The 24,984-nt window shown below is 37.6% G+C and overlaps 1 protein-coding gene across 1 annotated transcript in view; it reads right to left on the bottom strand.

The window, feature by feature from the left end:
- Positions 1–24,984, bottom strand: part of MCTP1 (multiple C2 and transmembrane domain containing 1) — a 532,324-nt gene that overhangs the window by 86,700 nt on the left and 420,640 nt on the right. Inside the window, 1 exon segment of the mRNA XM_038532320.1 lies at positions 11,663–11,782. Coding sequence (XP_038388248.1) covers positions 11,663–11,782 — 120 coding nt within the window.

Raw genomic sequence — 24,984 nt, 5'->3', positions numbered from 1 at the left:
GCAGGGGGGGATTATAGACACAGGAAATCTTTCTGCCGCAATGCTACTGTCTTTATCTACAAGCCTAAAACCAAGACTGATGGTCATGGAAAACCATCCTCTTCAAGAGCACTTCCAAGGGAACTTTTCAAGAAAGGAAGTGACATACAATGTCTAAGCCCTCATTATTCCCACACTGGTTTATCCTATTTTCTACATGGGCAGGTGCCTAGCTGTCATTTACTGAGCCCTCACTATGTGCTTAGCACAGTATGTTATCTCTTTAATATCTCTTTAATCGTCACCAAACCTCAACAAGGTGGCTATTATCCCTGACTTATTGGTGAGGAAACTGAGGTTCAGAAGAATGAATAAATTTGCATGGCTAACAAGGAGAATGTTTGGAATTAAATCCCAGGTCTTCCTAATTTCAAAGTTGGGGCTTTTAACCTCTACCAGCTAGAAATGAGACATGATAACAGTTTTTGAGGCTGCCGGTGGGGGGGGGTGGTGTAACTCACTTGGAAACTTCGTTTAGATGAACGGACTTTCTCTCATTTAAGCATGCTACCAAAATATTGGGTTATTTAAAAAAAATAAATGATATGGTATGATAGTTATTTTTTTCTTGCATGATGGAATAAATTCAAATGGCAGGAAATGCCCTTGAAGGCCTGTTTTAGTTTGGCTGCCTACATGTACCATTAGAGTTCCACATACAAGATGGTGGAAAGACTTTAAAGTTGCATGCTCTTGATAAATGCATGTCATTTAACACTAAAAAAAAAAAAAAAATACAAAACTCTCAGAGTTATTGGACCCCTATCAGAGTTCTAATTTACAAACATTTTCCACAAGCTGATAAAGACATACCATTTGGTTTCCACTTTTAGTTTGTTAATGGAGGTCTTGCACTTTCTTATCACCTTTCTGAACCAGGGTCAATAAATCTCCACAAATATTATAGGAAACCCAGTGCCAACACCACTCACTACAAGAGGCATAATGCTCAGGACTAATAATGCACACTAGTCATGGGGTCATGAGTCAGCCACAAAGTGCTACTGTTGGCCCTATATCCTACCCTACCCTCACCATCAAGTTCGAACAAGTTTTGGCTAGCTACAAGGAGAATGCAAAATCATTCAGAAAGAACAAACAGGCTATTACTAAAAAGAGTAAGAACACATCCACCCTGAGAACTGAGACCAAAACTATGAGCATCCTCTTTTTTTCTCCTCTTCTCCATCTCCCTCTTCAATTACAGAAATGACAAAATTGTATGTGTGGGGGCAGATCTTTCAGAAGAACAGAGATAATAAAATCACTTGGTTGACTGACATACAGGTAAATGCTTAGGTTGGACACTTTGGAGAATCATCTAGGCAATGAATTCTTTGGATCCAAGGAAGGCTTTGAAGGGAATTTAGAGTTTTCAAGGAGTTTCTGGGGGCTCCAGGGATCATCTGGGGCCCAAATAAGAGAAAATTAGTAATTTGGGGGGCGGGCATGATCTTCAGGTTTCTTTCAAGGTTGCCAAGACAATTCATTTAGTAGAAAAGGAGCTAGATTTTCAGGGTAGAAATCCTCTAGAAAAATGAAGCTTACCTCTTTACCTTGTTACATTCTCAGATGCTTTGGAGAATCTGAGCAAGTTGGGAAGGATTCAGGCAAAAAACAAACAAACAAACAAACAAAAAACAAAAAAACAAAACAAACAAACAAACAAAAAAACACAAGAGTAACTGGTAAGCATCCCCTATGCTGGCTACTGCTAACTTTAAATTCTGTCTTCCTTTGGAGTCTTCATAGATCCTAAGCAAGAAGGATGCCTTCCAGTGAGGAGGATCTTCAGTAAATTGACTTTTAAAAATAGAAATGTTTTCCTTTACATCTTTCTCTGCATGAGCTGACATGTCACGTACAGGTAACACTCATCTTTTACTGTTCTATACTTTTACCTTGCCAATTTGAAGTTTAGCTGCAGTCTGAGAATAGAGTAAAAGGATAGCCAATAAACTGAAGAAGTATTAAAGGCAAACATGGAGTTACTGAATGAAAGGCACAGACTGAAGAGTGGCTGCGGTAACAGTTGTGGTCACAGAGAAACAGACCCCTTTTCTTTACATATACAACACATACATATACATCTGGGGTGATCTAATATCTCTTGGTTGCTCACCCAGCTTTCATATACACACCTCCATAACCACACCTATTATATTCATGCCCTTGAGTTAGTGGTTTGTTTCCCTCAGTAGGCCATAAACTGTCCTGGGCAAGGACCCTGTCTTAATCACCTTTGAACAACAGCACTGCGCCTGTAGACATTCAAAAAACTTTTGTTGAATGGAAATATTTATGCACAAACATTGGACAATTTTTTAACCCAGAAGGATTAGACTAAAATATTTATTCACTGGGTGCCTGGGTGGCTCAGCAGTTGAGCATCTGCCTTCAGCTCAGGGCATGATCCCGTGGGGTCCTGGGATAGAGTCCCACATCCGGCTCCCTGCGAGGAGCCTGCTGTTCCCTCTGCCTCTCGTGAATAAATAAAATCTTTAAAAAAATAAATAAAATATTTATTCACTCATCACACATTTTTTGAGCAACTACTACACTGCTATGTCTGAGACATCTTGCTGAGATTAAGTACACAAATGTAGGATACAATGAGAACAATTTTAGGCTAGTAAGGAAGACCCACAGTGAGGTGACTATTACAATACAGGGAGAGGGACATGGGGTCTTAGAGGAGTGAGTTTATTTACCCTCTGAGGGTATGTGTCAGCAGGGGGAGGCAGGTGGGAGGCAGGTAGGAGGAGTCAAGAGTGGGAGGGAAGTTGGGGATGGCTCTCCAGAGAAAATGATAAAAATGCTAGGTGGTTACCCAGGGACATATACATAAATGATTAAAATCATACTGGGTGGCAAATTAGTATTAATTACCAAAAATATTCAAAACGCACACAAATTTGACCCAGAAATTCTCTTACAGTGATTGCCCCAAAGGCTGTTACCAGAGACCTGACTGAAGATTTGGTTAGTATTTTATCTATAGCGTTATTTGAGATGGCAAAAATCTTTGAAATATTTCTTTTCTTTCTTTTTAAAGATTATTTATTTATTTATTTATTTATTTATTTATTTATTTATTTATTTATTTGATATATAGAAAGAACAAGCAGAAAGAACAGCAGGCAGATGGAGAGGCTTGATCCCAGAACTCTGGGATCATGACCTGAGCAGAAGACAGATGCTTAACTGACTGAGCCACCCAGATGCCACTCTTTGAAACATTTATAATATGAGTGTTTAAGAAAAAAACTAAGCATGTACATGGTGAAAACAATGCAGCCACTAAAAATCATGTGGTTTTCCAGTGATTTAAGGAATATTTCTAAATAGGCTGCTGATATAAAAAGTAGATGTACTAACAGTACATTTAATGTGATCCAATTTTTGTAAAAAAAAAAATATGCCTGATAAAAAAATATACATTTACTTCAGTAAACTTATTTTTTTAAGGAGAGATAAAGCAGAAAGAGATTGTTATCATTCTTTGGGAACCCAGCTGCACCAGATAGTGCTGTTCCCAATGCAGCTACTATCCTGGCCATCCTCCATCCCCTCTCTCCTACATCCATCACCCCTCAAAACTTCCCTTTTCTCCAAGGTAGAAGGGGAATTGGGGGGCGGGGGAGGGTGGTGGTGAGGCCTTGACCTCCATGGCCAGGCCACCGCCTACTCATCAATGCCAACAAGGTTCCCTACAAGTCATGGTGCAGCATAAGGAGGAGCCTTGGAGGCTACCCCAGAATGAGGCACCTGAGCGAGCCGGCCTTGGTGGCTGCAGAGCCACCATATATCACACCTGGACCTCCAGGCCTCTATGGGCAGCTCCTTGAGCAGGTACCTCAGGAGCTCCAGCCACCTGTCACATAATTGCATCACACACTGTGAAAACCTGCACATCCCCTCCCCATCCCCCAGAAGTGCATGTGCTTTTCAGGACAACTTGGGGCTGGCATGGCACAGGTGTTTCCATGAGGTTGGAGACCTGGCATGTGCTGCCCCTCCCTGGGCCACCACGTCTGTCTCTCACAAATTTACTGGCTCTGCAGAGGTTACCAACTTATCCTTGGCCTCAGTTTCCACATCTTTATGATAAAAGCATCATTCCTTCCTTCCTGCTTCTGTGTTCTATGGACCAAGTCTTTGGTCTCTTGGGCCCTGCTGAATGGGAGCCTGTGGAATTGGAGGAGAGAAAGCCAGCCTGGGAACCACTTAGAATTGGGTTCTGGTCCAGCATTGCTGGACGAGCCTTTGCAAGTGGCATAACCTTGGGTTACTGTTCTCCCAAGTGGTGAACAGTTGTTTTGCAGGTAAAGAGATGACAAAATTAGCAGGAGCACCATCTGGTACATTTTTGTGACTCCCCCCTTTCACCCAGGACTCTCATTTATTGTTCAATAAACATTCTGCACTTGAAAACAATTCTGCTAGAATACAGGGGAGGTAAAGCTGAAGCTATGGTTTGGGTGGGGCCTGCTCACGAGGCAGTCTTCCATACATGCTTGGAGATGCTGGAGAAAGACCAAAGTAGCCAATCAGAATTTTATTTCAGAACAGATCACCTTCCTAAAGTTCTTTTTTTTTTTTTTTTTGTTTTTAAAGATGTTATTTTATTTAATCATGAGAGATACAGAGCAGGAGAGAGAGAGGCAGAGACACAGGCAGAGGGAGAAGCAGGCTCCATGCAGGGAGCCCGATGTGGGACTCGATCCCGGATCTCCAGGATCATGCCCTGGGCGGCGCTAAACCGCTGCGCCACCCGGGCTGCCCCTTCCTGAAGTTCTTGAGGTAAAAATCCAAGGTGCAGTTGAGATATAGTCGCCAAATAAATACAGACCATCTAGTTACATTGGAATTTCAGATAAATAATGATTATTGTTTTAGGTAAACATCTTTTTTACCTGAAATTCCAATTTAACTGGGCATCTGTATATCTACTTGCTAAATCTGGCAACCCTAAATAAATTGGGGGTGAATTCAGAGAGCTTCAGGGGCTAGAGATGGAGAGAAATCTGCAGGGTAGAAAGCATTGTCATCTACTGAGACTGAGAGGATAGTAAATAGCAGGGTGGTCAGACGGGACATTTGAGCAGTGTGGAAAAATTGTGGAAATCTGTTGGTCAATGTCCAGAGCCTGACGAGGTGATGATCATTGATGTCTGGGGACACCAACCTGTACGGTGAGTGATTATCTGGCACAGCTAAGCAGTTGGTGAACAGCTTTGAGAGGAGTCATAGGGGATAAACTTTTCTATTGACATCTGATTGGCTGTTTTTTTTTTTTTTTTAAATGCTAGTGACTGTGTTGGAAAACGAAAGGTCTTTTTTTTTTTTTTTTTTTTTTTCATGGTCTTCCTCAAATTTTTGCAAGCTGGTGACCTTCTGAAAAAAATTGAGAAAATTGCTGTTGAAATAAGCAGGAAGAAGAAAAAAGTGATCATCCATTTTTAGATGTGTTTACAGGCTGTATGACTCAGTGCTGCTTCTGTTAAGAGCAAGTATGTGGTCTTTTTTGGTACTGAGATGCAAACAGAGGAGGCTTGTGGTCTATGCTACTTTCCGTGAATGATCAAGTATTGAAGTAGAGAAGATCTAACTGTACATTCAAAGTGCTTTGCTTATGGAGTCTCTCTTCTCCACTCCACTTTGGCCAGCCACTAGGTTCTATTAGGAATATTTCACTTGTTCAGTATTCTACTTATCCAAATATTGCACCATGGACTTCTTTGAAGCCAGCTGAGAAAAAAATAAATCTATTTGATTCACAGGAACTCTGGTCAAACAAGCAGATGTTTCTTTGCTGGCTTGTACTTGGTGGGCCATCCCAAATTGTCCCATCACCAGCATTTCTAGCAGCAGATAAAATTCCCTCATCGTGAACTTTATTCCTAGAAATAAGTGCCCTGGACCCAACTGGAACAGGTACAACAAGAAATAATATTCAGTACTATTCTAAACGGGAAAAGCAGAATTGAGGGCTTTGCCATTTGAGGAAGCTAAGGAAACATTTTGCTATTTACTGAAGTATTTTAGCAAGGCAGACTTTGGCTCAATTTGTGTCACAGTCAGATCATGAATCAGAGAATGATTTCATTGATTTACCCTACTCTTCAGCCTTTTAACGTCTCCATTGATTAGGCAACTGAGATTGCTATGTGGGAGGAATATCATGACAGTAAAATTGAATGTTCTCTTAAAGTGTAATTAGAAAACACCTCTTGAAGAATTTTTGTATGTCAAAAATATTCAAGGACTTTCTTCACTAATATGAAGGCTTTTCAGCTTTGGTTTACTCTTCCCATCCATGCTCACCTGGGTTGACTGAAGGTAGTTCTACAGGTCATGAACAATTTTGAAATTAATGGGGTCACCTGGGATTAAACAGGTGACCAATGCCAATTCTTGATAGGTCACTGGGAACCTCATAAGGATATTGGGGTTACCTGGGATTCCATATGAGGCTCTCGACATTTAGAAAGTAAGCCCTTGGGAAAGGCATGCCCCAGAACAGACCATGAAAACAGCCTGCAGAACAAGGAAAAGCTGAGTTCATATCCCACTTCCTCTATGGAGCTCATTATTTGTTTTCTTTGGTTTTGAAATTTCCTTATTGGGAAAAGGATAAAACCATTTAGAATAATCTACTTGGTAAAGTGATTGTAAAGAATTAAATAGATAATGTATTTTAAAAAGGCTTAGCAGGATACCGGATACACGAAAGTTGCTTAATATCTGTCCCATTTCCCTGAAGGCAAGGAGGATGTGGAGGATGGTAGAATGGAGACACTGAGGGTTTTCCATCAATCTGTGTGCTTGAAGGTGAAGGTAAGGCTATTGGCTCTTCTAAAACTCAAGGAGAAACTTGCTCTAAAGGTGACCAGGGTGGCTCAGCCCAGTGGTTGAGCATCTGCCTTTTTCTTAGGTCCTGATCTGGGGGTCCTGGGATTGAGTCTCAGGTCAGGCTCCTTGCATGGAGCCTGCTTCTTCCTCTGCCTATGTCTCTGCCTCTCTGACTGTGTCTCTCATGAATAAATAATTTTTTAAAGGTGACCAGGGAGTCATGGGATATATCAAAATATAGTCTCAAGTATAATGTACTTGACCCGTGGTTAGGAGTACACACTTCAGACAGATTGACAGACTCTAATACCCATTCTGCTACTTTCTAACTGTGTGCCTTTGGATAAGCTATTAAACTTCTCTGGCTGGTTTCCCTATTTGTAAAGTAGTAATAATGATACCTGTCTCCTAGGGCGTGCAAGAGACCCCTGGTTTTCTTGGTCAACCCAGCTCTTTCCTCCTGAGACTTGATTCCCTCTTCTCAAGGAAGTGCTCTTGTGGCCATGCTTATTCCACCCAAGAATGTTCCCTTGAGACTGGGCAGCACTTGATTTAGGAAGACCCAACCCACTGGCTGGGCTGATAGAACTAGCTTTTCTCTCCTTGGGGCAAGATGAAGGTCATGACAAAAAGTAAGTGCCTAACATGGTGCCCAGAATGTAATGAGGATTCAGTAGGTTTTAAACCCAGAGCAGAGGCAACTTTGTGGTATCTATACTTTAACTTACAAAATTTCAGTCCACAGCAGCTATAATGTAGATACTTGGTACAAGCCTAATGGGCATTACGGGGGAAGGGGAAATTTTCCTTAGGTTTTGGAGTGACAGCTCAAACCAAGACAAGCATGATATTCTTGTCTTTATAACCCCTTCATGACAGAGACATTTCTGAATGAAGCATGCATTTATTAATGTTTTCTTTCCCCCACAAAAAGCCTAACAATTCCCATGCCAGAAATTTTAATGTCATGATGTGAGTGTAGGTAGTAGATTCAGATGTAGGAGTGCTTATTTTTAACAAGTCCAATTGGGAAACAGCAGAGGTGAGATACCATTTCTAACCACGCCTCTTTCTCATGTACACCTCTCAGTCTATAGCATTAGCCTCAGGACTAGCTGTTTCCTCACCCCATTCTCAAAAGGTTCAGCTCATTAAATGCAGCAAAACTTACTCGGCAAGGACTACACCTCATTTTTCTCATTAAACCAGAACAGGCACCATGGTTAGGAAAAGATAGGGGTCTTAGCTCCTATGATCATAAGTAGGAAGGGTCTCCATTCCTCATCTCCAAGAAAAGAAATGGTCTCCAAAATAAACAAATACAAAGAAATCCTTTCCTATTTTAATATTAATGTCAACTATCAACCCATATGGTGAAGACAGAATTTTTACCCATCTATGCATTTTTTATCTTTCATAGTACTTTCTCTTTTATTTCAACTTATGTCATGGACATGTTATTTCCTTTTTCTCTCTTGCTATTCAAAGCTCAAGGTCAATTTGTTTTTCTTTTATAATTTTTATCCTAATTTTTTTAAAAATTTTTATCCTAATTGAATGTTCTCAGCCAAATGTACCAATGATTTGATTTTTTTTTTCATAAGAAAATTTGCCTGCCCGCCCACCCTTCCTCCTTCTCTCTCTTTTAAAACAGGAAACTTTCTAGAACCACACAGTGGTGTGATTAATGCACTTCAGAGATAACCTAAAGTTTCCACACATGCTGAAAGATTCTGCATGCTTTGGGGGATAGCAATAAGGACTTAGGGCAAAATACCACTTCTCCAGGGCTATGCACTATGGCGTAGAGTCAATTAGACACAGCATGGCAGTCTCTGTAAACACTTTCCCTTGAGTTACATATATATGTATGTATGTGTGTATAAATGTATAGGTATATGTATAGATGTGTGTGTGTTTGTGTGTGTGTATAATAATCTGTAACCAGCAAGGTATAATCCAGGCTTGTTTTCAAAGGGAGCAACAAGTCCAAATATATAGCTAGGTGTGGCAAAAGACATATAATTAGGCAAAATGGATTTAGGAGTTACATAAAGTCTCAACTGAGCCACTGTGTAAAAAACTAAATGAAGTATTGTGATTGCTGCTCTGGTGTCTAGGAAGAACAGATTATGTGGATAGTGTGTTCTGGGCAAATAAAAGGTAATTGTTGACAGTTATGGAGTATAGCTGGCATTCCGTGAGACTTGGACTATGGACTGTTTCACAGTGGGCTGTGCTGAGGAATAAAATGTCAGTGGCTAAGGGTCGATGGAGCTCTGTTAGAGATGCGCACAAAGGAAACGATTTGGTAAATACTATTTTGGAATTATATTTTGAGGAAAAGAAGCGCAATAGAGAAATTCATATAGTCTGTAACTTTTCTATAGTCATAAAAATTCTCAAAGAATTGTAAACACAAGAGGATACATTATATATTACTATTTTCCCTCTACAAGTGGACCTTTCCAGTCAAGGCAGGTATATTCTGGAGAAGATAACAAGCAAAGTCTATAGTTTACAGAATTTTTCACTAAGAATACTCAAACCAATGACTAAATATTGATGATAAGCCCCCTCATAGGATTAAGACGCTGAAACTAAATTACCACTTTTTCCTATTTGCAAATAATCTTATTTGCAAATTTGTCTCAAGGCAACTGAATGAAAAGTAGATATTCTTCTCTCTCGACAATCTCCCTGAAATAAATGGGACAAAAAAGCAATTGTCTGAGAGAGTTCCATTTTCTTAAAGAAAACATCCTGGATTAATTGACAAAAGTACCTATTAGTCCCCATGACACCAATGCTTATGGCGTCTGGGGTTTGTCTCTCAGTGTGCAATTTAAATATGTATCCATAAAATCCTTGCCAATAATAACTTCTTGTCTATTGATACTGCTTAGCTATTAAAATCTCTATTAACAATCTCATGTTGGGTTTGATAAACCTTACAAAATATGTTTTCAACACTTCAGACTTACAAGATACTTGCTAGGTAAAGTGGCAAGGACAACAATGAATAGAGTCCCCACCCTTAAACTTACAATCATACAATCACATGACAGAAACAAATATATACCAATAAAATAGGAAAATAAACATGGTTGTTTTGTTGGCAACTTTGCATGTACTTGGTGACTATGCATCAGGATTTTTCCTTTATTTTGATGATAAAATTATTCTGAAGAAGTATATTCAGATTGTGTTACCATTTGAAGTGTATTTGGCTTGAATTATGTATTTGTTAATTAAAGATTTTATTTATTTGTTTCTTTCTTTAGCGACCATGCATGTGCATGTGGGTGGGGATAGGGGCAGAGGGTGAGGTAGGGAAAGAATCTCCAGCAGGCTGAGAGCTGAGCCTGGAGCCCAATGCTGGGCTTGATCTCACGACCCCGAGACCATGACCTGAGTCAAAATCAAGAGCTGGATGCCTAACTGACTGAACCACCCAGGCACCTCTACTTGAGTTATTTGAAAGGGAAAATGTTTTATGTCACAGGTATGCCTGTGCAGCTATTAAGATGCTATTATAATGAAGTATTATATAATACTATTAAGCTGACGATCAGATAACTTTGGTTCCTATACCATTACAGGCATGGGATACAGCAGAAACTCCTGATTATAAGTCAAATGTAGACCCTTAATGTCTCCCCTCCAAAAATCTATGTAATCTTTTTTTTTTTTTTTAATTTTTATTTATTTATGATAGTCACACACAGAGAGAGAGAGAGGCAGAGACACAGGCAGAGGGAGAAGCAGGCTCCATGCACCAGGAGCCCGATGTGGGATTCGATCCCGGGTCTCCAGGATCGCGCCCTGGGCCAAAGGCAGGAAATCTATGTAATCTGAAGAAGATAAACAGCTACCAAATAGATTCTCACATTTGACAAACCTTTAAATTCTTCTCAGTAGCTATCTATGAAGTTATCAAATTGCAAATGTCCTGTCTAGAGAAGACACCTCCCTCCCATTTATTTATATATATTGGAAAGCTTTTTGAAGTTGTATGTTCACTAAGGGTGTGGTGACTGAGATAATCTAAGGGGAATGAAAACTTGCAGGAGAACAGATATGATTATAATGTGGCTAGCTTCCACTTCCTGCTCTAAAACTTTTTTTGAGAAAGAAGTTGTTTCACAGATTCTAAAAACTTTCGAAAATGTCAGAGAGGGCAGGTGGGTTCAGTATAACTTTCCCTAGGTTAAATGAAAGCTCTTTATCCTTGAGCTGGTAATCCTAATACACCCCTGACACAAGACAGATATTTGCTGTTGTTCAGTGAATGTTTATTGAATTAAGGTACTTTATGCACTTTTCTAGGTCAACAAACCATTCCTCTTTCCTTCCTTCCAATGGCAGACTACAGAGAAATGTCTTAAATAAAATACATTCATTTGATCTTATCATAAATAATTTTATGACATTATGTCTTAACTCAAGATTAAGACATAAAAACAAACAAGGAGAGTAAAAAATACTCATTTGAAATAACCCATTTATAATTAAAAGTCAGAGCTCATTCTATGGCATGCTCTTGATTTTAGTTCCTACCAAGATGAGACATATTAGAAAGAGGTTAGTACTTTCTATTACGTTAGGACCAAAGAGTTGTTAGTTTTGAACTGATTAAAACTTTCCTCCAAACTCGAGTATTTATAAACAGAAGTTCTAGTTTGTAAAAATAAATCAATGTTGATCTTGTCAAAGGGACTAGGAATAAGAACAAACACGCAATCAAATAAGCAAGTAGAAAACTTACTGTATCACGTTGCCTGTTATCTTTCCCTGATATTATCAAGAAGTAGTTCCATGTCAATAGTAACAACAAAACCAGTGGTATCATGTAGAGCTCAAAGTTCCAGACAACAAAGAGAAAGAGCTGGAGGAGGAGAAGAGAAAAAAAGATGAGTCAACTCTTACTTTCATTAAATGGACGCTCTTATCCATACTCCACTTGAAATACACAAAACTAAATGCTTCAGAATGGAAAGATTTATCTTGAAAACAAAGCCTTGAGAACCTGTGAGGCATTTTTCTAAAAGCACAACTGACCCCTGGCAAGTTACTGTTAAGATTTTTACTTTAATTTCTGTGAAGGAAAACTGACATCATTACATTGCCAATGAGGCATTTTTAATTTTTCTCATCTAGTGAAATTATTGTGAGGTTGGACAAAATAAAGTTAAGGGAAAAAAACGGCTGCCAAATAAGCTTCACTACATTGTCAGACATAGCTGATCTATCTGCCTTAATGATAAAGAATGAATCACTGTTTAATATCATGGACTTTTTTTTTAATCTCACAATGTAACATGCATAATAGGCAGATGAAAATACCAAGTTTGCACCAGAGAGTCAAACATCTCACACAATGAATAAAAGCACTGCTACCAATAAGTGTAAAAATAGACTGGCTTAATGCTTAGCATTACCAGAGAAATCAAATAGCTATTTAAAAAATAGAATAACTTTGTCAAAGGAAATTTTTAAATGTCTATGTCTATTATCCTTGAAAACTATTGACTCTAAGTATATACATTATTTTTTAAATGTAAGACAAATATTACATTAAGAACTCACCTAGCCTGGCAGGAAGAGCCATTCTAAGAGTATCTGCATTGTAAAGTAAGCATCATAGTGTACAAAGTGTGACTTGCCCTCACCCCCCCCAACTCCCACCATTCTCTTACAATCCTGAAGAGATCATCTAAATTCTCTGGATCTGTGGCTCCAGCTGCCAAATGAAGCAACGTTAAGTCAAGTGATTTTGTGAGGGTAGTGAAGAGCAGGATTCTACTCCTAATGCTGACTAGTCCCGTAACTTCTGGCACCATCCTCCCCTAAGTTTCTGCCTCTGAAAAACGGAGTGATGTGTATCCACCTGACAGGTTATGAAAATTAAATTGCTGAAATGTGTTAAGATGTCAACACACTGCTTGGTACCCAGTAAGTGCCCCCCAAATATTTGTATTACTGTGCAAATGCTTATCAATACCTTACAAAACTCAGATTGTTAACTAATATCAATTAGGGTCCTCAGGTAATACTTATTCTATTACTGAGAAGTGGAAAGTCATCTGCCTGCCAAGATTTAGGTGAGCCATAGTATAAGTGGGAATTTGATCCAGCTGGTTGGGGTAACAGATATCATGCATTTGACAGGCCAGGCGGGTTAAGAGCAATGCCCTGAGAACATTCACGTCAGGCACGGCAGCATGGACCATTTGCAGCCTTCTTAATACACTTCAGCCAAGTCTACAGCCTAACAGGATGGCAGAGAAAAGGAACCTGTATAAAGTGGTAAAGAAACCCACGGCCTAAAGGCCAGCAGACAGATTCCAGGCCTCAGAAAGTCATTCTTCCTCAGTGTTTTCACTTCTAAACACAGGTCTGTAGACCCAATAACCTTTATCATCCCTTCCCTAATATTTAAAACAGATTTATGGCATTACTGTGCCATCTTTTTTTTAAAAATGTGACATTAAATCCTGATTCTTGGGATATTCATAACCCAGATACACACCAACAAATAACGATTTAGTAGCCCAAGAAATGACTTGGACAGAATTACACGGTAACTACAGATTCAAGTTCCTGAATAAGAAAAATTTCAAATATATCAATGAATGAGACATGAACCTCATCTTTCCTTTCACAAATAGAAGGATTTCCAGAAAAATAAAATATTTCTATTTAATTTTTTGAAATTTATGTGATATGTATAAAGAGGATACAAATTATAATGGATGGTTATGATTATTCTATTAACATGTAGTTTTAAAAAGATAATTCTTTATTCAGGAAATGAATTAAGGCAAATTTGACAGACATGAACACATGTAAAAGGGAAAATTATTTTTGGCTAGAATCCATATTAATTCTTTACACATTTATTTGTAAAATTTAGGCAGTTAATAGAATATAAGCTCTTTAAGGATAAGGACTTTTTCTTTTTGATCACAGTTCTATCCCAGAGTCCAGAACAGTGCTTGGAAATAAAAGGTGTTCAATAAATACTTGCCACATTAATGAATAGTTACTAGGTTCCCAAGTCTTTTTTTTTTTTTTTAAGATTTTATTTATTTATTCATGAGAGACAGAGGCAGAGGGAGAAGCAGGCTCCATTTAGGAAGCCCGATGTGGGACTCGATCCTGGGACTCCGAAATCACGCCCTGGGCTGAAGGGAGGCTCTTAACTGCTGAGCCACCCAGGTGTCCCCCAAGTCTTTTAACATAAATCTACCTAATTGTCTTAGTAAAAGTACTATATAGCCACTATATAACATCAGGTAACTTTGTGAAAATATATTCAGAATTACAACCTGGGATGCCACTGATCAATTTCTCCCTGAGGCACATAAAGTTTCTCTTTCCATTCTGGCCACACACTCATAATCCGTCTTGGGTATTGTGTTTTGACCACCATCTTTCCTTTTGGACTTTGCTATATGTTTGCCTCTTCTGAGGATGTTCACTTGACTTGGTGTGTTCTGGACTCATGGATGGACTCAGATGATTCTAAAGCTAGTATCACCAACTATATTTATTTTAAATCTATATTCCATTCTGTAATGTCCACCCACTGGTGTCAGAGTTCTGATGTCACCCAAAATAAAGTTACTTGGAATGTCTATGTGTTGGAGTTAGTTGGAGGATAGGTATGGCATAGAATAAACTTTCTAGATGATAACTAATCGAGACACCTATCATGCTTTTTTATTCTCTAGATACAACATCACTAGTCGCTTAAAGAACCAGTCCACAAGGTATGGTTTCTGGCACATCTCTATTGCGGACATCATCCTCTCATCATATCCAAATCCATACAGTAATAGCTTTCTTAAAATACAGCACTCAGAACTGACACAACACATCTAATTGATACCTGTGGTATTTATATGGCTTAACAACATGGGCACCAGAATACAGGATGAGGAGAAATATAGAAAAGAGGGGAAAAAAAAAGGGTAGAGTTATATTAGTTTCATGGATCCTGGCAGTGGAAAAATAATCTTCCCTATTTTGTGTTAACAATCTAGTATTTGGGTAACTAAGTATGGAACCTCTGCTTTTGAGAATATCATTTTTTTTTTAAAGGAAGAGAGCTTTGAATAAATTCTAAGTACAAAAGCACTCATTTTTTTCTTCCTCAATATCTAACTGGAGATTTTAAAAGATCAAATTAAAAAAGAACAAACACCGATTAACAATAAAATATACTTACTGAACATTTACTATGTACTATATGCTACATAATAGTTGATGTTCAAAATTAGGATATGACATGGTCTCTTCGGATTGCTAGGAATCACTAAGGAAAAAAAGCAACGATTCACTATAGTATTAGTGATAATTATAATACTTGTTAGCAGGAGAGGATCCTCTAATAAAGAGTGCCCTCAGAGGAGGAAGAGGGTCTTCTAGCTTTTAGCCAAAACAATATAGGATCTATCCTTGGTCCTGACTCCACTTATTCCTAAATTTGAGAGAAAAAACTCAGATATAACAGGCTAAAATGGGGTGGGAAAAGAAATCAAGGAATAATTTAAAAAAGAACTCCTGACACATTCACAGAATATAAATACAAACCATAAAAGTCTTAGTATTTATCCTGACCCATACTGCCAGAAACCAAACTGAACCTGGTCCAAGTTTCTGACCCACAGAGTCATCACTCAATAAATGGTAGTTGCCTTAAGCTAACTAATTATGGAGTGGTTTGTTATACAGCAAAAGTTAACTGACACATATTCTTTTTCCAAGAAGACAATAGTGTAGAATAAATATGGTCTGGACCAGAAGACTGAAAAGTGGTTTTAGTTCAATTTCTATTCGATGATCACAGGACCATGAGCACCTCAGTCATCCTTTTTTATTTGAGTCTATTATTTTTCAAATGGAAATGGTAACACCTGCCTTTATCACAAGTTTGGCTATGGGGAACAACTCCTGTAATGTATATGAAAGCACTTTATCACAAAGTGCTCAATAAGTCTAAGTATTATCAATTTAATGCTTTTCATAATTAAAATTGTTTCTGAAAAATTAAAAAACATATAAACTAATACTCCAGGAATGGTCAATACCATAATTCCCCTTTAAGCTATAGAAGTTATAGAAGACGGATGGTGTTTCTTTGAGGGATTTGTATGTGAAAGGGGTTTGTTGGAAAGAAATTTTAAGTGTTAAATAGAGGGATTGCTGTTATAATTTTTGCTAATAGTTGAAACAAGAAAAATCCAGGTCCTTACATAAACTCATTATTTCTAGTAAATAGCATTAACACACATTGCAGATTTTGGCAACTCCAGACTTAAATTAGGTTTTTAAATGTTAACCATTTTTAATGACCTCATACCCCAGATATAAAAGAATCTCGTTCTGAACTAGCAGGTTTTGGATTATCAATTCCTGTATATATTTTTAAATTTTTAAATCCAAATACCTTTTATCTAAATCAATGTTATCTCGCCTAGGATATTAGCATCAATATTGCAGAATGCAATTATTTGGTGTCTATTTGGGCTAGACTTGAAAAGCAATCTAAATTTTAATCATGACTATTCAGAGTGGCTTTTTTGACAATCTATAATTTACCAAAAGGTAAATAATGTAATTCATCCTATCAAATGCCATATATCACATTATATAAAATGAACCTTAGAGGAAAAGTCCTGAGAGGCAGGCTGAGAAGGCAGAGACTACTGTGTTTATTTTGCAAATGGGTAAACTGAGGCTCAAGTTTGAGACTTGCCTACAGACACCTGCTACTGAGTAGCAGAGTCAAGTCTGATTCCTAATCCAGTATATTTTTCCACCAGTACTTCACTGCCTCTAAGGTGAAGGATTTTATGGTGAATATTGATGCTCTAAAGTTATCAGTTATTTACGGACTGCTCATTCAATTTGTAGATTTTCTGTATGTCTATTTCTTTCCTTCCTCTTGCTCTGGGATTACTACTTTTACATCAGTGCAAAGAAATGGAATACCACTTCTTAGGTGTTCTGGTAAAGGTTTCACATGGCAGAGAGGTCAACAACTAATGGTCAAAATGAGGTTTGCAGAGCCCAATTTCATTCTTCTCCTTTCTCACTATCTCGCATGGTTCTGAATAATCAAAAGTTGGCTATTCACAGGGTTTCTATCAAATGGGGTTTTCTTCTATCCAAACTGTTTAGAAAAGGTTAGCAAGGTGCCTGTAAAGCCAGAGATTAGAAAATGAATGAGCCAATTACATTTTTACAGAAAAAAAAAAAAACCTTACTTTTTCACCCAAAGGTCAAACAAACAAACAAAAAAACCCCTATTTCCCTTAGAAGTTAAGTGAAGGTGGGCTAACTAAGGCTTCTCACTTGTATTTAAGCAAGGCAAATTATATAAAGTAGAGTGAATGATTCAAAATATTAAGATTTTAGAGTAACATCATTTCTTAGGAGGTGTAAGACATGCTTATTTTTCTTTCTTTGAGTCTGGGGTCTTAAGAGTCCCAGGCAGGACAGGGCCATTCACATCATCCCATCAATTGATGCTCTCATTGAAGTGCAGTGGAAGATGCCTGCATTCAATGATCATTCAGTGCAACACATGACAGTGTCCCTGGGGGAGCACACTTCAAAAAAATCATTTAAGTTGGAATATTGAATATCCTATTCTTTTGCAAACTACAGTATATTTTAAAAAGAAATCTCATCCAAAATGATTAACACTTCCTACTGTTCAGGAAAAAAGCCTGCCCTTTCAGACTAACAGCTGTGGATCATTAGCTCTCCAGTGATGAGATGTGTTTGATGAGTATTTTTCTTTCTAATTAAGAGATGAGATTCTCTATTTGACTGTCTCTTCAGAAAGAAGTGAAGAAAAAATTCTCTGCCTACATGGAAAGGCCCTCTCCTACAAAACAATTAATTATTTCACGGCCTTTTTAGAAAATCCTTTTCCTCCCTAATTTCAATTCATTTTTTTTTCTTAAACTTAACACATTCACATTCAGGCTTTCACAGTATTAACCCATTTTTCACCCAGCATTCCCTCTCAGATGTTTTCTTGTTTGTTTCATCATCCAATAATATCTATTTTAGGTAAAAGAGAATGAGGAAATGTATCCAAAGTACATATATGCTTAACCTAACTGAGAATATCTGATACAAGAATATTCTCTGACATGAGAGAGGCCTCAGATTAGAAGGATAATAAATACGTAACATTTGTCTGTTGAACTAGGCAGTACTTTAATACAAACCAAAACAAAATAATAAAAAACAACTTTAAGGTGCTTAGAAGTATATTTAAAAAACTGCTTATGGTAATTAATCCTTCAAAGGAAACTATTTCAATTCTACCAATAAGACTGGCCTTAAAAGAAAGCTAGGCAAGGTAAAGTGGGACCTACAAATACAGCTTTTCTTTTTGAAAAGCCATCAGCAAGGTTATCAAAATTTTGAATTAAAAATATGATTCAAGAGCATAGAGAGTGTCCTTGGCAAATAATCACATTAAACACTTCGTTAAATCCTTGTAGGTACAGGGAGAGAAAGGAGGCAAGGAAGGGAAGAGGGTCATTCCTCCCCCCTGTTTCATTTGGAAATACTTGGGGATATTTTTCACTGCTCAGTGGGGTGGGAGAGGGGGGATATTGGCATTTAGTGGGTAGAGCCAGGGTGTGAAACACCCCAACTATGTAGAAGAATCTTGCCCTGTGAAAAATTTTCCTGACCCCCATGCTACCAGCACTCCTCTTTGAGAAACATTGCCAATTCTCTTGCATAGCCAATAGACCATCCTCAACTTAGCAAAGAAGAAATGGTATGCACAAAAACAAATATTTACAGAATGGGGCACCTGGGTGGCTCAGTTGGTTTAGCACCCTACTCTTCGTTTTGGCTTGGGTCATGATCTCAGGGCTGTGGGACTGAGAACCATGTCAGGCTCTGCACTTGGCAGGGGGTCTGCTTGGGATTCTTTCTCCCTCTGTCCTTCCCTCAGCTCTAAGTAAATGAATAAATAATCAAATAAAGTCTTTAAAAAAAAGTGTACAGAAGAAGGGTAGATCTATTTCCCATGGCATGAATTCTGACTTAAGGATTTAGGGTGAGACAGTAGTATTAGAAAAAAACTTCACTCAATCATTACTGTTTGCTCTAGACTCTTTCTCACCATCTATTAACATTTAACATTTCTAAAAAACATGAAGAAGACCTGGCTGTTAACCCACTCTGCCCATTTATTCTGACTTGGATTAAGTCAGACTCCACACATCATCATTCTTCAGAACTTCATCTTCTGGGAAGGGGGTGGTTTTGCCTTGATTTAAATAGCCAGATGGCATCACCACCTGCTCTAAGGTCTTTATATCTGGTTGGTTCCACTGAAGCCTTTTGTACCGCCTCCAATGAAAAGAGAAGATACACAAAATGAACCTGATTAATCCCCAGCATATTGACAGCTTTTCAAGGTGGTTTTAAAGAGATGTTGTTCTTTTGAAGAGAGTTTTTGCTTCATTCGGACTGTTTCCTAAAATAAACAGCAGGGAAATGGTGACAACCTTAGACCCACTGGATTGCTCTAACTTCTTTTGCTGTTTTCTGGGATCACTACACAACAATAAAGGAGCCTTACCATGTTCAAAAGAGCCTCATACAGATACTCATATACAGGGGCTTCTCTTTCCTTCTCTCAACTAGAATGAAAAGCACCTGCACCCCAGTGCTTATAGCAGCAATGTCCACAATAGCCAAACTGTGGAAGGAGCCTCGGTGTCCATAGACAGATGAATGGGTAAAGAAGATGTGGTTTATGTATACAATGGAATATTACTCAGCCATTAGAAATGACGAATACCCACCATTTGCTTCAATGTGGATGGAACTGGAGGGTATTAGGTTGAGTGAAGTAAGTCAATCGAAGAACAACAATCATTATATGGTTTCACTCATATGGGGAATATAAGAAATAGTAAAAGGGATTATAGGATGAAAGGAGAGAAAATGAGTGGGAGAAATTAAAGAGGGTGACAAAACATGAGAGACTCCTAACCCTGGGAAATGAACAAGGGGGAGTGGAAGGGGAGGTGGGCAGGTGATGGGGTGACTGGGTGATGGGCACTGAGGGGGGCACTTGATGGGATGAGACCTGGGTGTTATACTCTATGTTGGCCAATCAAACTTCAATAAAAAATACATATATATAAAAAAATAGAATTAGAATTGAGAAGACTCCTACTGCTTTCTTTGAGTAGTTTCAACCAGACACCAAACTGACAAGACTGTTGATTTGCTGTGTTTTGTTGTGCTGTGTGAGAGTGGTTTGTGTGTTTAGAGCAAAAAAATCAAAACTCACTTTCTACGAAATGATCCCTTATATTGATTAGGCAAAATAGATCAAGAAAAACATCTATCTCTTTTCTGATGACAGGAAGAATATATGGTTAGGAGTAGGAAAAAAAAAAAAAAGATTGGTTGGTGTGTTGGTAGAATTTTGAGTTGAATGTATATATAATGTAACTTAGGTTGTTATTTGCTAATAGTGTTGAAAAGGTATTGTTTCTCCAGATTTCTATAGACTACTTATAAATACAAATCAGAAATACAAATCAGTAACTTATAATTATTTTGTGAAATTGTACAATAGGCTTTTGAAGTTGCTTCCTGAAGCTTAAAGTCCACAATCTCAGTACACCTATGCCTTTTTGAAAAGCACAGCTTGACTCCATCTATTAAAGCACATGTGACAACTAGATCGAACTCATTCGAAGATGTCTTACATATGATTCACAGAAACACCTACTGAAGAATCTCCACAACAAAATGGACCCAAACAACCTCAAAGACGGTGCTATCAACCAATCATAGCATAATGCACACTACTTCCCCTGATGGAGATATTATATCAATAGAACCTGCCAGCCAGGAGGCTTGGGAAGTTATTTATTTAGATTTTTTTTTTCTCTTTCAGCTTACAACTTGTACTGATATTTCATGTCATTTTTATCAAAGTCAGAGATGAAAGGCTCTGGCTTTGCTTTGAGAACACTGACAACTCCAAAATGTAAAGCCCAGAGTATGTCCAACTGGAGCATCACATCAACCACACATGAATAACTGATAAGAAATCCCTGCAATGTTGTTGAGTCTAATGTTAGTAAAAGTTGGGATGTAGAATGAAAGTGACAAATGCTTATAGATGCCTGGAGAATGTTGATTCTCTGGGGTCTCTTTCATTAGAAATTAGTACATTCCCCAGGAATTTGTAATGCCTGCCATAGTACCAAATATACTTATGTTTTTAGTTTAATAGCCTTATTAATCACAGAAGTTCTGCTCATTCGAAATCAGGTGGCATGCAAAGTCATTCTTGCAGATTACATATCAACACATATTTACTGTATTGTTTAAAATGACCAAATATGAATAATAAAGAGGAATTGATACTATCTGGTCCACGAAGAGGTTGTTGAAATCAAGTTAACAATGCTTTAAAAAAAAGTGCTGAAGGACCATTCCAAAGAAACATAGAAGAATATGTTAAGGGTGTTAGGCTCATTGAAGCTTGTCTTTCTCTAGTGTCCCGTTTCTCTAGGCTGCAACTGGATCTGAAAGGACTTGTGACTGTCCCATTCGTAGAGGTAAAGAACGTTCCGTGCTTTAGCTTAAAAAGAAGTGCTTTAATATTGGCTCTCCATTTAGTTTTGTCTTTTATTAATGCCCCCAGTGCCAATGAAAAGGTATCTTTTATTTTTGTGATGTTCAAGTCATTATATAATATTCCAATAGCTCTCTCAATTCTTAAATGATTATTTAACAAATTAAAGGATTAAATAGGTAAATAATATCATTCGAGGATAAGGTCATACAAATGTGCAATTTTTATATATTTCTATGTATTTTATAAATATTATTTGGAGATACTGTCATACACATATGCCATTTCTATATGTTTTCTAGGCTTTTGAAGTGCTGTAAAGGTTAATTAAGGCTTATTAAAGACAGTCACTTTATTTTTATATATTTTTATATAAAAAATATAAATATATATTTCTTTTTAAAGGTTTTTAAATGCTTATTAAAGACAGTCACCTTATATATTTATATATATTTATGTGTATATATAAATATATAAAATATATATTTATTTTTAAAGATTTTGAGAGAGAGAGAGCATGCATGCATGAGTGGGGGGACAAGCAGACTCCCTGATAGGTGAGGAGCCTGATGTAGGCCTCCATCTCACAATCCTGAGATCATGACCTGAGCCAAAATCAAGAGACCAACGTGTGACTGACTGAGCCACCCAGGTGCCCCATCTCTTACAGTTTTAGAGAAATGAATCTGTTACCATTACTATTTTTGAAGTACATTCTTGATCAACTCCCTTCTTTGTGTGTGTAAATGCTATAACTAGACTTACGAATCTGATACCAATGTTTGCTGATGTACAAAATGTAAAATTTTCCTTAAGCTCGAAATCTGGCTTTAAAGCTATCTCCATCATGAACAGGTACAATATTTAGGGCAACAGCTGGCACTTCAGTTGCTCATGGGGGGAAACTCCCTCTGTTCTACATACTGTGCCAGAAAATAGGATACCCAGCCAAACACATGTTAGTAAAGTCTGTGATACAAGTTACTTTAAAAATTAGTACTGTAGTCTTTATACTCCCCATTCTATGTCACTGAACAGGAATGCCTTTAAAAAAGCAGATGATCAATTACGGTGGCTGCTTTTTTATACAGCAGCTGATGTGCACAGGGTTGCTCTCTGCCAAATTTGGGGATGTCTGGGACCATTATGATTCATTTCCACTCAAATTATCTCACTCAGACTTATTCAACTTATCATGAATATCTTCCCTGGGCTACTGATTTCTGATCTTTCTTTTTTATCCTTCACAATATAACCTAGCGGTTACCGTTGGTGATTACTTTGTCCAGATTTAATATCTTCACTTCAATCTTAAAATCACAGAGCCAAAATCAGAAGGCACATTTTAAAATATTCACCTTTATAAATATATTTAAGACCTAATAATATCATATATTTTAGCTTTTTTAGCAGCTTCTGAAACTTCATCTCCCATTCTGTCTTCTAATTTTCTAATTTTCTCCTTCACTGGTCTCATTCCCCCCAATCCCTCTGTTCTGGAAAAACTTCAAGAGTTATGTTTAGCAGCTCTAGCTATGTCTGAACATTTCTCTTTGCAATTCAAATAATCATCTTAGGCTGATTTTAACAGCCTCTTTACTCCATTCCATCTTTTACCCTTGCTGTGTAATGTTTACTGATGAATGCCTTTCTCCCATTTCTTAACAGATCTAAGTGGTGTAGTTACCGCACGGGAAGCCTAGAGGTTTGAGCGCTAAGTAGACATTTCTCTTGGCTATTTTCCACACCTCCAAACATTCTCTTAAATGCAACAGGGCTTGTGTTTCAGTGGTAACAGAAGTTATCAGAGAACACTAGTTTAGACAGCAAGCAAGCTGAACTCCAACTGTTCCAACAGCCTGACTTTTACAGTAAAAGGAAAGGCCCTGGGCCAAGACCACTGAGATGAGCAGGTATTTTTAGTTCACTTGTAGGCCAGCTCTAATGTAATTCTGAAATGTTTTCTTCAAACCAAACCCAACTTTTTCAGGGCTGTCCAAATCTGTTTTCTTTTATAGCAAGTACAAATTCTTGGAGCAAGGGAAGCATGCGTATCATTTGCAATGCTGCTGCATGTCTATGGTGTTGATGCCCGATGGCTCAAATTAGTCCGCCAAGCAGATGAGCGCATTGTAATTAGCTCTTGTCAAACTGTTAGAGATACAAAAACCATTTCCACTGTAATAAAATTTATGAAAAAGAAAAATCTCTCCTATCATTTTCAGCCAAAATAGTTCCTGAAATGTCTGGTAGTTTAGGATTCCAGAGTTCTAAAAGAAGGCCATTTCATTTTCAGAAAAGCTTTCACTTCATTGACACAGAGATGCTGACATGTATTATCTTTCAGGCATTTTTTGTTGCTGTATTTGATTGCCTGTAAAACCTCATTTCTAAAAATAACCTGTTGGGAGTGGACACGTTTTGTTGAGCCACATGGTACTGATGTATGATTCTCAACAAACATTTATACTTCAAGTATTTTTTGAATCAAAACTTTCTGGCTTTTTCTATCAGTGTATTATTACTACCAGTTTTGCTGAATAACTAAATATTGTATACTCTTAAGAGGATACTAAGGAGGCATGATCATAGGTTCAGATGGGATAACTCTGAGGTTAAGCTCTTGTGTGATGATCATCAGTCTCTTCCGGACAATCTTCCGGACAATCTATTCATTATTGGGATAGTGACTCAAAGACTACTTTGCTCAGTATTTATACACAAGCTTCAGGAGGGTTCTTGAGCTCTCTGGAATTTAATGTCCTCTCAAAGAAAAATATAGGTGGCTACTTTAAAAAGTAAATTTAAATACTAACCAAAAGATAAATCAGTTTGGAATTAGATCAGATACACCAAAAAACTGCCCCCTTCTACTTGCCTTCAGAATCTTCCCAGAAATATCTTTAAGTATATGCGTGGAAATTAGCATGGTGCTATAAATGAATCTATCTTTAAAAGTAATAAAATTACTATATACAAAACTTAATACAAAATTGATCATGGAGCTAAAACTATAAAACTCCTTCTAGAAGAAAACAAGGAGAAAATAGTTTGGCCTTGGGCTAGGCAAAGAATTCACAGAAACAGCACCAAAACACGATTTAAATATGCATTTAAAAATTAGACTTCATTAGAGTTAAAAACTTTTGTGATTCAAAAGATGCTATTAAGAAAATGGAAAGACAAGCCACATGCTGGGGGAAAAATAATTGCAAATCATATATCCGATGTAGGACTTGTATCCAGTGTATATAAAGAACACTTAAAAATAATACAAAGATAAAACCCAAATTAAAAAATGGGCAAAAGATTTGAACATTTTACCAAAGAAAACATATGAATGGTTAATAAGCATATAAAAAGATGCTCAACATCATTAGTCACTAGAGAAACGTAAATTAAACTGCAAGGCCACACTGCTTGATCACATGGATATAATCAAA

The sequence above is a fragment of the Canis lupus genome, chromosome 3 (assembly GCF_011100685.1).
Source record: "Canis lupus familiaris isolate Mischka breed German Shepherd chromosome 3, alternate assembly UU_Cfam_GSD_1.0, whole genome shotgun sequence".
In the NCBI taxonomy this organism is placed as follows: domain Eukaryota; kingdom Metazoa; phylum Chordata; class Mammalia; order Carnivora; family Canidae; genus Canis; species Canis lupus.
The sequence above is the reverse complement of the archived record's forward strand: the minus strand, read 5'-3'. Positions and strand labels throughout refer to the sequence as shown.